Below are 13,435 nucleotides of genomic sequence, written 5' to 3'. Positions count from 1 at the left end.
AGATGATGGGCAACAACATTGACCACTCAGCCTACATGTTCTGAGATATATCACCCAACAAGAGCACCGCTAGGCAGCGCATTGTATGCCCGAAAGTGGTGGGTTTTTTTGTTTGTTTTTTTTTTAGTAAGGATTAAGCATTTGTATGGGAATAAAATTAAGTATTACCTCATTCAAATGGCAATCCTACTATGAAGTTTGAATATTGTGGGCCGTTATGCTCTGGAAACTGTTTTAAGGTAATAGTGACCTTGAACTTTGACCTTTTGACACCAAAATCAATAGGGGTGTTCTACCCAATATGGACAATCATCCTATGAAGTTTGAACACTGTGGACCAAATGGAACTTTCGTTATGTTCTGAAAACTGTTTTCAGTTTTAGAGTAATAGTGACCTTGACCTTTGACCTTGTGACCCCAAAATCAGTAAGGGTCTTCTACCCAAATGGACAATCATCCTATGATGTTTGAATATTGTGGGCCAAATGAAACTTGAGTTATGCTTCGGAACAGACGGACAGACGGACGGACACCAGGGGGTATAACATAATATGCCGGAAATTATTTCGGGCATGTAAAAAGACATTTATTATCCTATATTTACAGTGCACACTTACTTTTGAGACAGAAGCCAAGGAATTGAGACTTCACATCTTCGTGGTCTTCGAGAAATCCTTTACCCGAGTCAGAGCCCAGATGACTGAGAGTACCATCAGCAACACTGGCTGTCAATATCACAGACTCCTCATCTGTATGGGCAGCCAACTGTTCAACCTGGAGGAGAGAAGAGATTGTAGAAATTAAACAATATATAATAATTATAATGCAAAGAACAAAGAAAACATTTTTGCACCAGCGGTAGGCCAGCTTTTGTTGCTGTGGTCACACACACACCCGACTTGAAAATCAAATCAATAGAGTTTATCAATGGTCATGACCAACTTCCACACCCAAACTTAGCACTGGGTTCTTTTACATTGCAATTAATTTATTCTCATATTTCCACTTTTTTAGCAGATCTCCTTTAAATCACCTGTTGATAGCTAACAAGTATTATTATTTATATCAGGCGATACAAACAAATTTTTATAGTTTCAACAGGTCAACTAAACAATTGTGAATTGTAGTGCCTTGTGAAGCTTACATCAACTAGGGAATTACCTGGGATGCAAAGTTTTAGATTTAATTACAAATATTGCCCCTGACTACCAATAGTACGAATCCCTGTTGGGAGACTGAATTTTTTTCAGGTGTCTTTCAGCAGACCCTGGTCAGCCAATGATAATATTAACATGACTAAACTTTAATCCAAACTGTGAAAACTTTAAAACATTAAAACGAATATCAACTCACCAATTGCTGTATTTGGGTTTTTATCACAGCTTTAAGGATTACTTTATATCCTGGAATGTCTTTAATCACTTCCATATCAGGGGCAGTCATAATTGCTGTTTGTTTCTAGCCGATGCCAAAAAGTGATTCAAAAGCCCTTCTCCAAATCAGTATGTAAGTGGTTTCATCAACTTTTTGTCACTTACGAATGCTGTTTTAATGTCTTGGATACAGGGGTTTGAGTATCTTTAGCTTTTGTTTTCCAACAATTAAATTTCTTTGTGGTTGTTTCCTTCCTTTTTGATTGTATTCTTTCTCAAAATACAGTGTTTCTATTCTGAAAAGAAAAAGATAGAAATAACATGAAATTCAGGGCTTGAGCTAGGCTAAATTTTAAAGGAGAATTGACTTCTCCCTCCAGCTTATGTAGTGCCACTTTCCATTGGCAATGAGTCAGACTGGTCATCATTTTTAATTTTCCTTTAGCGATTTGCCCACAAGCCAGGATGTTATTGTATAATCAGCATGTTAACTTTACGAAGTTCAAAGTATGAATACAATAAAAGATACAAATCTTCACATAATTTCTACAGATTAGTGCTCCGAAAGTTTTTAGTAAGTGCTCCGAAAGTCTTTAACAATCGAATTTTCGAACATGTTCACACATTTAAGATGTTCGGCATTATTAATCTTTACTCACCAAAAAAAAAAAAAAACACCGCAAAAATTAACAACAATATGTATCTGCAAGTGTCTTTAAAGGACATTTTGACACTTAATGCATAAAAATCAATTGACTGTTTTATGTTTTGTAATTTATTTACTTAAACTAACACATTTTTCTCCAAATTCAAGCCGAAAATCAAACAGGATGTAGGTCGCGAAAATATGTGATAGAATATTTTGCCAATTTTTGGTATTAATATAACTCCATGTTCCTCCAGACTATGAGAATAAATAATATATAATATTTTTACAAATTTCTGCATATTTTGAGTAGAATTTTCACAAAGACACAATGTTTAGTGATATGATCAGCGTATTGGAGAGGATTGCCAATCGTCGGCATTGGGACTTTTTACTTGCAGGACAATCGGTAATATCAAACACTTTAGGCCTATAAAAAATTATACTATTTGAACAAAATGTGATTTTTTGAACAAACAAGCCATAAGAGTTGATTTTATTCAGACCAAGGGGAATTTTTTAGCTCAAGGGAAATTTTTTTTTCAGCTAGGGAAGTAGCCGTTAAACGGCTACAGTTATATAGCAAAAAAATACCTGGCATGATAATGAAAGCAATATCAATATTTTTCCTTGGAAAAAATGAGCGGTACCCTAAATAAATAATTTCATCCAGGTTGAATGGTTCTGTGTGGAATTGTTTACGAATAATGTCTTTTGTAAACTTGGCATTGATGAAGCATAACCATCTGATATGCACAGTCCAATTAGTGTTAAATCATATTTTGTCTAAAACACTTGAAAACAAGGTGGCCAGGGATATATGGTGGACAAGACCCTTCTGTATAGTTCAGGAATTGAAACTTGTAACTTGTACGTAATTCAGGGCTTGAAGTTGAGCTAGGTCAAAATTTTAGGGAGAAGTGAGGAGACTTTAGGGAGAAGTTGGGAGACATATTAGGCGTGATCTGGAGAATTATAAGCGAGGAAACTTTACAAACCAGAAAAGAAATAAGAAACACCTCGCAACTAAAACAATTCTACTATAAATCTACTTTCCGTAAATGTATACAGTATACAGGGCTCACGCTGTCGGTCGCCATAGTCGCCATTTGCGATTATTTTATAAGATTGGCGATTATTTTTGCATTTTGGCTACAAAATCTGGCGATTATTTTTTACTTCCAACAGTGTTTATATAAGGTGTAAAATCGATAAAGAATGCAGTAGACCCAATTAACACCAGCGGGGTGGATTTAATTGAGTGTCAACATTTTATCGGTCACGTGCTGCTTACCATATTGCCCGAGGTGATAAAAATACATGCGAGATGTAAAATTGTATAAGTACTTTAAAGATATTGTCCAGCATTATAATAGCCATCAAGTATCCGTCAATTAGCCAAAAAGCTTGTCTTAAAATTGATAAACTGGATATTGACCAACCCAAAATTTACGGGAAATTTACCGTACATTGCAGTAATGGCAAATTTTGAATTTTTTTGTTTTAAGCTACTTGACTAAATCGCCAGTGGAAAACAATGATAGAATATTTAAAAAGTATTAACTTCCAAACAACTATTTGCACAACAACCAAAATTGTGAGTGTTTCTTCAGAAAACAGGAAAAAATCCGATTGTCACATATTTACGCGACACCGATAATTTTGATATTTATTTAAAGGTGAAAATAAGCTATGTTCTGTTTAAAAATCTTTACTATTATGGCAGAAAATTTGTAACACATTGGTGATGATGACATTTTCAGTAAGTTATTCAGAAACAAGGAACATCGCAATGCGATGCAACCAGGTTTTCAGCAAAATATTTCACAGAAGCTTTGTCATGCAGGGGCATTTGTTTTAAAGTGAACGCCCGCCGCCCACCCAAAATCAACAAAACCCCGATGATATGCACAAGGACTCTTGATGAGAAAGCTTCTGTGAAAGTTTGTCAAAATAGTTTTGTAGGAAGAGGTGTGGCAAATAAGAATTTGTTCACTTTATATTCTATATATGGAACAAAAACAATTTCTATATAAGGGAAAAAAATAAATGGCCATAATTAGGTCAAACATTATCAAATCTCATAACCCTGACAACATGCAGCAAGAGTTGATGACAAAGCTTCTGCGAGAGTTTTGTCAAAATCCCTAGAGAATTGTAGGAGTTGCGCACAGAATTGCGCAGAGAAGAAGTGTTCACTATATATATTCTGTATAAGGGCCATAATTAGGTAAAAAATTATCTAATCACAAAACCCCGACAATATGTGCTATGGCACTTGATGACAAAGCTTCTGTGAAAGTTTGGTCAAAATCCGTTGAGAAATGTAGGAGAAGTAATGCGCACTCAGAGCTCCAGATAGCGTGCGTATAAGCGTAAAATACGCATAGAAAATCTAAAATACGCATCACTTTCAAAATTCGTGCGTCACAGTTACGCACAACAAAATGAAAATACGCTCGTATGTCAAAATTTATGCGTGAAAGAATAGAAGTGTAAACATTTGATATGTAGAAAGAAAATGTTTTGAGCATAAAAATACAATATATTTCCATTTTATTGCATTAAAAACTAAAAATTATGTTGTCAACAACTCATGTTAAAAACGAAAGTAGCAGGAAATACAGAAGGGAGGTAACTCCCGTACTACCTGTGAAATTATTGATGAAATTTGTGCCAGATAATCATCGTAGGAGTTAACACAGTATTAAGTTTGTTTAGGCATCTATTGACATGCTAATGCCTCAATACTGAGTATAGACAAAATATATTTTAATTTCTTTAACTTTTGTTGTTGGAACAAAAAAACATGTTTTTTCACCTGCAGTTTTGTACTCAATATTTTCGTACCCAGTCTACAGTTACGGACAATTTTCTCTCAGACCAATACTTTTTTTAAGGAAAGATAAAAATATATCTTTTTTATGTTTCTTTAATTCTAATTTCAACTATAATTGTTCAAACTGGAGTACATGATAAGGTACATGCCAACAGAAATAAAGAAAGAAAAATATTGACTCCTAGAAAATAAAATAATTTCAGGGCTTCCACTAGTGAAAGTTTGGGAGTCATTTACTCCTTCATTTTGGCCTGTGACTTCAGAAAATCAATACTTTTCCTTCTTTACCTATATAATGTGACTTCCAATATCAGAGATTTTGAAGTCTTTGATTTCCAAATTTTGAAAATGGAAGCCCTGATAATTTTGCTGTGTATCCTAAACTTGAGTTCCAGTATACTCTGGAAGTCTGATTTTACATGGCATGTTTTGTATTGTTTCACATTAAATCAGTATTTAATTTATGAAGGTTTTTCTAAAAAAAGAAAATAACCAAACAAACAAACAAAACAATAAGTTTAATTTGTTTATAAAAAATGCAAAATGCTTTTTTGACAGATTTTACCCCTTAAGTTTTTCAGAATTTGCATTTTACCCCTCACTCTAAATTTTGAGGGGTAAAAACCCCTTGGCCAAAAAAATTATCTGGAGCTCTGCGCACTGTAGAAATTGTTCACTATTATATTCTGTATAAGGAAAAAATACACAAAGGGCCATAATTCGGTAAAATATTATCCAATCACAAAACCCCGACAATATGTGCCAGGCACTTGATAACAAAGCTTCTAAGAAAGTTTGGTCAAAATCCGTTGAGAAATGTAGGAGGAGTTGCGCACAGAAGAAATTGTTCACTATATATTCTATATAAGGAAAAAAAACCAAAGGGCCATAATTAGGTCAAATATTATCTAATCGCAAAACCCCTACAATATGCGCCAGGGCACTTGATGACAAAGCTTCTGTGAAAGTTTGGTCAAAATCCGTTGAGAAATGTAGGAGGAGTTGCGCACAGAAGAAATTGTTCACTATATATTCTATATAAGGAAAAAAAACAAAGGGCCATAATTAGGTCAAATATTATCTAATCGCAAAACCCCGACAATATGCGCCATGGCACTTGACGACAAAGCTTCTGTGAAAGTTTTGTCAAAATCCGTTGAGAAAATGTAGGAGGAGTTGCGCACAGATGAAATTGTTGACTATATTTTCTTTATAAGGGAAAAAAACAAAGGGCCATAATTAGGTCAAATATTATCCATTCACAAAACCCCGACAATATGCTCCAGGGCACTTGATGACAAAGCTTCTGTGAAAGTTTGGTCAAAATCCGTTGAGAAATGTAGGAGGAGTTGCGCACAGAAGAAATTGTTTACCATCCGCCCGCACGCCGACATACCTCAATCTAATAACCAGTTTTTTCCTTCGGAAAACCTGGTTAAAAAGGCTGCATTCTGTGAATGAGTTTGCAAGTGTTATTTCAATAGGCTAATATGACCTAGATCTACTCCAGTTCTGTGTGAAATGTGGAAATTGACAGGGGTTATAGCTGACAAAATTTGATTAGAACAAACAAAAGAAATTGTCTGATAATAGCATTATGTAAATTCATAATGAATCTTTAATATTATTGATATACTGTAATTATACTATATAACATTTTTATTCTGTTCTATAATAACAATTTAAGTTGTGGGTCTATTTAAAAAAAGGTAGTTATCAATATATACACAAATGTATTAGTTTATTTGAGAATCCTTATAAAACTGAAAAAGTTTTATATGTAATGTTTATTTAATCAACTGCTTATGTTGTTAATCGCTAAATCGTGAATAGTCCGCTGAACTTTTGGCTATTATCATTTTAAGTTAAAAATATTGGCTATTATTTTATTTGTGCCAGTGTGAGCCCCGAGTATACCAATAGCAAACACAATATTTACATATACTTTGTATGTTAAGTTGGTAACAATATTCAGGGCAGATAAAGTGCCACTTGCCATTGGCAATGGGTCAGACTGGTCATCGTCTATAATTTTCGTTTAGCTATTTGTCCACAAACCAGAATGTTAGAGACATTTAATTTGTAAAATCAGCGTGTTTACTTTATAGAGTTCAATGTATTATCAAAATATTGGATACAAATCTTTACATTATTTCTACAGATTAGTGCTCCGAAATTTTTGAACAATCGAGTTTTTGCACGTTACTAACCTTTAAGATGTTGGGCATTGTTTATCTTTACCTGCCAAAACACTGCAATAATTATGTATTATTTGTATAATTATGCAATCGGTGAAAATCAGGGCATTTTTTCCTTCTATAACAGGCCCCTTCACAATTCAATATTACTTTCTTTTTCACAAAGCGGCAGAAAAAAAATATCACAATTTCAAAAAAGATTTCACAAAATATTGGGACTTTGTATTCGAAATACATTGTTTATCTCAGGGCATTTTTTGTCAAAATTGTGAAGGGGCCTGCGGGTCTGTTCATTTTGTGAAAGACAATTGTGATAGGTCGTAAAGTTGTGGGGAAAAAAAACATATTACTTATAATTTCCGACCTGTGGAAAATCTGCTTCAAGTCGGTACATTAACCCGGTTAACATGCACAAATACCATTTAACTTGATTAAAACTATTTCTGTTATTGCAATAGGCGTTAATCAAGTTTTACTTGAAGGTAAACAATGTATTTCAAAGACGAAGTCCCAATATTTTGTGAAATCTCTTTTGAAATTATGAATTTCTTTCTGCCACTTTGTGAAAAAAAAAATTGCAATTTTCAATTGTGAAGGGGCCTTATATCGGCCCCTGTTATAGAAGTATAGAAGGTAAAAAAGCCCTGTATCTTCTGGTAAAACTACTTTACGCCAATTGCAATAACTGTAACACAGAAATAGTTTTAATCAAGTTAATTGGTTTTTGCACATGTTAACCGGGTTAATGTACTGACTTGAAGCAGATTTTAAACAGGTCAGAAATTATAATCAACCGTTTCCAGTTTCATAATGTCGCGAAATGCCAAGTAAAAATATATATGTCTTTTTTTTCCCACAATTTTATGACATATCGCCCTTTTTTCACAAAATGAACACACAACTTTAACAAAAAATGCCCTGAAAATTGATTGAATCTGTCGCCATTTTGTGTAATTGTCAACAGAAAGCCGCAGTATGTTAGTGTGTCGCCGATTGGTCAATGCAAACTGCCGTAGATACAACGTGCATACTGATTCGTCAATCGCATGAAAACATAATGAGAAAGATAACCATAGTGAACTATTGCCTTGCGGCATGTATTTTTTTAGACTTTGTTGATGTTGACACGTGTTCTTAACTAGTGGATTAACAATAATTGGTTATAATTGAGAAGTTGTTAACAGACCTAGTGTCGTAAATAGGTATGACAAATCATTAAACATGAGGGCCAAGATGGCCCTAGATCGCTCACCTGACCCATGAGTTTTTGACCCCAGGTGACCCATATTCGAACTTGACCTAGAAATCATAAAAACAAACTTTCAAACCAATTTCCAGGATACTAGGATCAAAACAGTAGCCACTAGAGCGTTGAAAAAAAAAAGATTTGAGCCGCGCCATGACAAAACCAACATAATGGGTTTGCGACCAGCAAGGATTCAGACCAGCCTGTACATCCGCGCAGTCTGATCAGGATCCATGCTTACAAGCCCTATTACAAGTAGAGAAACTGATAGCGAACAGCATGGATCCTGATCAGACTGCGCGGATGCGCAGGCTGGTCTGGATCCATGCTGGTCGCAAACCCATTATGTTGGTTTTGTCATGACACAGCTCATTTTTCTATTTTTAGCTCCGATGACCTAGTTTTTCATCAGATATGACCCATATTCAAATTCATCCGAGTTATTACCTAGAAAAGCATCCTTACCAAGTTTGATGGTAATTGATTCAAAAATGTGACCACTAGAGTGTTAGCAAGGTTTCTCCATATTTTGGTGTTGTGACCTAATTTTTCATCCAAGATGACCCATGTTCTAACTTGACCTAGAAATCATAAAACAAACTTTCAGACCAATTTACAGGATATTTGGATCAAAACAGTAGCCACTAGAGTGTTAAAGAGATTTTTCTATGACCTAGCTTTTCATCTGAGATGACCCATGTTCAAACTCATCCCAGCAATCACCTAAACAAGCATCCTGACCAAGTTTATGATAATTGAGTAAAAAATGTGACCACTAGAGTGTTAACAAGGTTTTTCCATATTTGGGCGGTGTAACCTAGTTTTTGACCACAGGTGACCTATATTCAAACTTGACCTAGAAATCATCAAAACAAACTTTTCCAGGATATTTGGATCAAAGCAGTAGCCACTAGTGTTAACAAGGTTTTATTTCTATTTTTAGCTCCAGTGACCTAGTTTTTTCATCCAAGATGACCCATGTTCGAACTCATCCGAGCAATTACCTAGACCAAGTTTGATGACAATTGAGTCAAAAATGTGACCACTAGAGTGTTAACAAGTTTTTTCTATTTTTAGCTCCTGTGACCTAGTTTTTCATCCGAGATGACCCATGTCAGCATTTTTTTTTCACTTTTGGGGGAAGGGGGTCCGTGCCCTTTGGAGGGGGAAAATGCAATAGGAGGGGGACTTTTATTTGTTTACTTATTTTATAATTGTTTTCTAGAAAAGGGGAGCAACTCTTGCAACACAAGTTTAAATTCACTTTTTCTTAATATACGGATCTAAAATATGGATGTGTTGCATGTTTAACTTGTTGGGATGCTGGGAGTAGCTCCCCTTACCTACCCGAGAACGATTTGTAATCCACCTTGCTTAACAGTAACTCTTACAGGCAAAAATAAAACATTTTTCTGCAGTTAGTTGCAAAAAAAAAAGATATTCATTGCAGGCAAATTCGGGCTGCCATATAGGGGGAAATTTCGGCTTTGAAGGGAGAAAAAGCAAACTATTTTGAGGGGGGAATGGGGACGAATTTCGCCGAATATTTTAGTGAAAAAAAACACTGCATGTTTGAACTCATCCGAGCAATTACCTAGAAAAGCATCCTGACCAAGTTTGATGACAATCGAGTCAAAAATGTGACCACTAGAGTGTTAACAAGTTTTTTTCTACTTTTAGCTCCTGTGACCTAGTTTTTCATCCGAGATGACCCATGTCAGTGTTTTTTTTTCACTTTTGGGGGAAGGGGGTCCGTGCCTTTTGGAGGGGGAAAATGCAATAGGAGGGGGGCTTTTATTTGTTTACTTATTTTATAATTGTTTTCTAGAAAAGGGGAGCAACTCTTGCAACACAAGTTTAAATTCACTTTTTCTTAATATACGGATCTAAAATATGGATGTGTTGCATGTTTAACTTGTTGGGACGCTGGGAGTAGCTCCCCTTACCTACCCGAGAACGATTTGCAATCCACCTTGCTTAACAGTAACTCTTACAGGCAAAAATAAAATATTTTTCTGCAGTTAGTTGCAAAAAAAAAAGATATTCATTGCAGGCAAATTAGGGCTGCCATATAGGGGGAAATTTAGGCTTTGAGGGGAGAAAAAGCATACTATTTTGAGGGGGGAATGGGGACGAATTTCGCTGAATATTTTAGTGAAAAAAAACACTGCATGTTTGAACTCATCCAAGCAATTACCTAGACAAACATCCTGACCAAGTTTGATGATAATTGAGTCAAAAATGTGACCACTAGAGCACAGACGCTTGGGGTTTGGAGCTCAAAACGCCTTTAAAATCCAAATAAAATGCATATTTGTCAATCCCAGGACATGTACTGATCATATATATCAAAAAATCTTACTATATGCCGTTTTGAAAAAAAAATCATATTTCAACATCTATAATAATACACAAGATAAAAATGTTCGCCGGAAAAAATCCGCACCCCTACCGTCATAATCACCATGTATTTTAATCCATTTCCAATATTTTCACATAATCCTTTGGTCCATCGACACAGAAGATATAATTCTTCACAATGATGGTCAATTTTAAACTTCAACGGTAATATAAACAACGCAACAGCCGAAATAAACATCAATATTCTCGCCGTTTTTTTTCAACGACAAAAACTTTCGATAAATTCAATGGACCAGACGGCTATGAACGAAGCTATCCGATTATGTGGCCCCAGCTTTGCCGTGTGCAAAATGCACAGCGCTTTTAAGTTTGGGAACCACATAATCGGATAGCTTCGTTCATAGCCGTCTGGTCCATTGAATTTATCGAAAGTTTTTGTCGTTGAAAAAAAACGGCGAGAATATTGATGTTTATTTCGGCTGTTGCGTTGTTTATATTACCGTTGAAGTTTAAAATTGACCATCATCGTGAAGAATTATATCTTCTGTGTCGATGGACCAAAGGATTATGTGAAAATATTGGAAATGGATTAAAATACATGGTGATTATGACGGTAGGGGTGCGGATTTTTTCCGGCGAACATTTTTATCTTGTGTATTATTATAGATGTTGAAATATGATTTTTTTTCAAAACGGCTTATATTAAGATTTTTTGATATATATGATCAGTACATGTGCTGGGATTGACAAATATGCATTTTATTTGGATTTTAAAGGCGTTTTGAGCTCATAACCCCAAGTGTCTGTGCACTAGAGTGTTAACAATGTTGTTCTATTTTGAGCTCCTGTGACCTAGTTTTTCATCCGAGATGACCCATGTTCGACCCCCCCCCCAACATGAAATTTTGTCCACCTTGTTTTTTTTAAATGGGTGGCTTTCGTCTGCTGGGGGGGGGGGGGGCTTTTGTCCTACACTCTTGGGGGTCAGATCCTGCCCCCCCCCCCCCCCACAACATGATACACCCATGTAAACACTCTATCAAAAATATTTTAATATTTAAACACAAATTGGACATCTGTTACAACCATAAAACTGGTTTACAAACAATTTTTACATATATTAAATAAAAAGAGTGTCTACAGAGGCGATCACATTGGGGGAGGGGGGGCAGGATCTGACCCCAAAGCAACTGTGTAATAATATGGTGAATTAACATATGAATTTAAGATTTTGAATTTACTAGCCCAAATTCCAGTTTTGAATTTATTCTACTATATATTTAACTAAATTTTCTTAATATTTTCACTGGCCTGAACTAATTTTCACTGGCCATGGACCACCGAGCCAGTGCTAAATTCGATGACTGTAACTTTCATACTCGGATGTTGCATACCTTGTCTATGACAATATAACAGTAAAAAAAGTTATTTTTATATAGGATATTTGATTGCATAAATAACAAGGTTAAAATCAATGCCACTAGTTTTGTATTTAATCGCTGTCCAATTATCTTAATTTCTCACAAAGAAGGTGTTGAAATACCTGAACAAGGTGTTAAATTTCAACACCTAGGATTAAAATACCTGAACAAGGTGTTATCGCAATGAATTTATTAACGCTGTATTTAAGATAACTGCGTTTGCATCTCAAAAATGATAATTGGCAAGTTGCAAAAAATGGCCGACAGCGTCCTTGCTCGTTGAGCATGCCGGTTTCTAATTTAACAAAATATGTACCTTTCCATTCGACAAATTCTATTTTTTTTTATAAATTTCAAAATTCAACTGTTTAAGTGCATACTCACTTGAATTATTTGCTTTGTAATCCATTCTTGACAAAAATCTTTAAGATAATTGAGCAAATTTTTTCAGTACTCTGCCATTGCCTTTGTTATCCTTCAGTAATGCCAAGGCTTGAGACGGAGCGGCGGGCATGAGGTACGGGAAAGGGTAAATGTGGCGATGTAACAGCGAATTGCAAAGTCTGCGATTTGAATTTTAATCATTTACTGTAACTTAAGTTGTAAATAAGATCATTTTATGTTATGTGTAAAAAAACAACATTATTATTGAATCAAATATGCGATACAAAAATTCATTTTCCCTTTTGTGTACCCCGTCTATTTTTTCGCGCGTGATTCGGATGTCAATCACGCGAGTCACGTGACCAGTTATCGTAAATATTAACTTCTCGTGGCATACAATGTGTAGTCCCCTTTTCGTGACAACTTTAATTTGTGTTAGCATAAAGTAAATATAGGTTGCATAATTTAGTTATCACTTGCTGTATACATATGTAAAAATATCACTCTACTGAAGCTGCTACACGAAAATTTATGACTAACCAGTGCGTAAATTTTATGAGCGGTACTGCAGTACAGTAAATTTAAAATTCAATAAATAATAAATGTTAATAGTTTTAAGTTAAACAAAATTACATATTTGGTGTATATTTTTGTATGGAATATATATTTGGACATTTTAAATAAATTATTTTCTATCTTATTGAAGATCCTAGTGGCCAACTTGAAACAAATTTATATAAACATGCTTTTTTTTAAATGAAAGAATATAAATAGGTCAAATAACGTCTGCTTAATAAATTGTATCTTAATATAACACGGATTTAATTCCGTGCTTATAAGGACTATATAAATCATGCCATATGCAATCATAATCACATACTGGAAAATTTCAAACCACTTTATACAAATAGCCTACCATATGATACCAGCTTATAATATCAATATCAAATTATGCTAATTAATACTG

At 34.8% G+C, this 13,435-nt stretch overlaps 1 protein-coding gene across 45 annotated transcripts in view; it reads right to left on the bottom strand.

The window, feature by feature from the left end:
• Nucleotides 1–12,624, bottom strand: part of LOC132757472 (sal-like protein 1) — a 118,346-nt gene extending 105,722 nt beyond the window's left edge. For all 45 annotated transcript variants that reach the window (XR_009629487.1, XM_060748988.1, XM_060748927.1 and 42 more), the window contains exons 1-3: nt 12,469–12,624; nt 1,354–1,669; nt 618–774 (exon numbers count right to left, since the gene is read on the bottom strand). Coding sequence is in view for 44 of the 45 variants with exons in the window: in XM_060748988.1 (XP_060604971.1) it covers nt 618–774; nt 1,354–1,443 (247 nt within the window). In the remaining variant the exon portion in view is untranslated. The remainder of the gene's footprint in view (nt 1–617; nt 775–1,353; nt 1,670–12,468) is intronic.
• Nucleotides 12,625–13,435: the final 811 nt, after the last annotated feature.

This window comes from Ruditapes philippinarum, unplaced genomic scaffold (assembly GCF_026571515.1).
Source record: "Ruditapes philippinarum isolate M1 unplaced genomic scaffold, ASM2657151v2 ctg4760_1_1_1_1, whole genome shotgun sequence".
Lineage (NCBI taxonomy): Eukaryota > Metazoa > Mollusca > Bivalvia > Venerida > Veneridae > Ruditapes > Ruditapes philippinarum.
The sequence above is the reverse complement of the archived record's forward strand: the minus strand, read 5'-3'. Positions and strand labels throughout refer to the sequence as shown.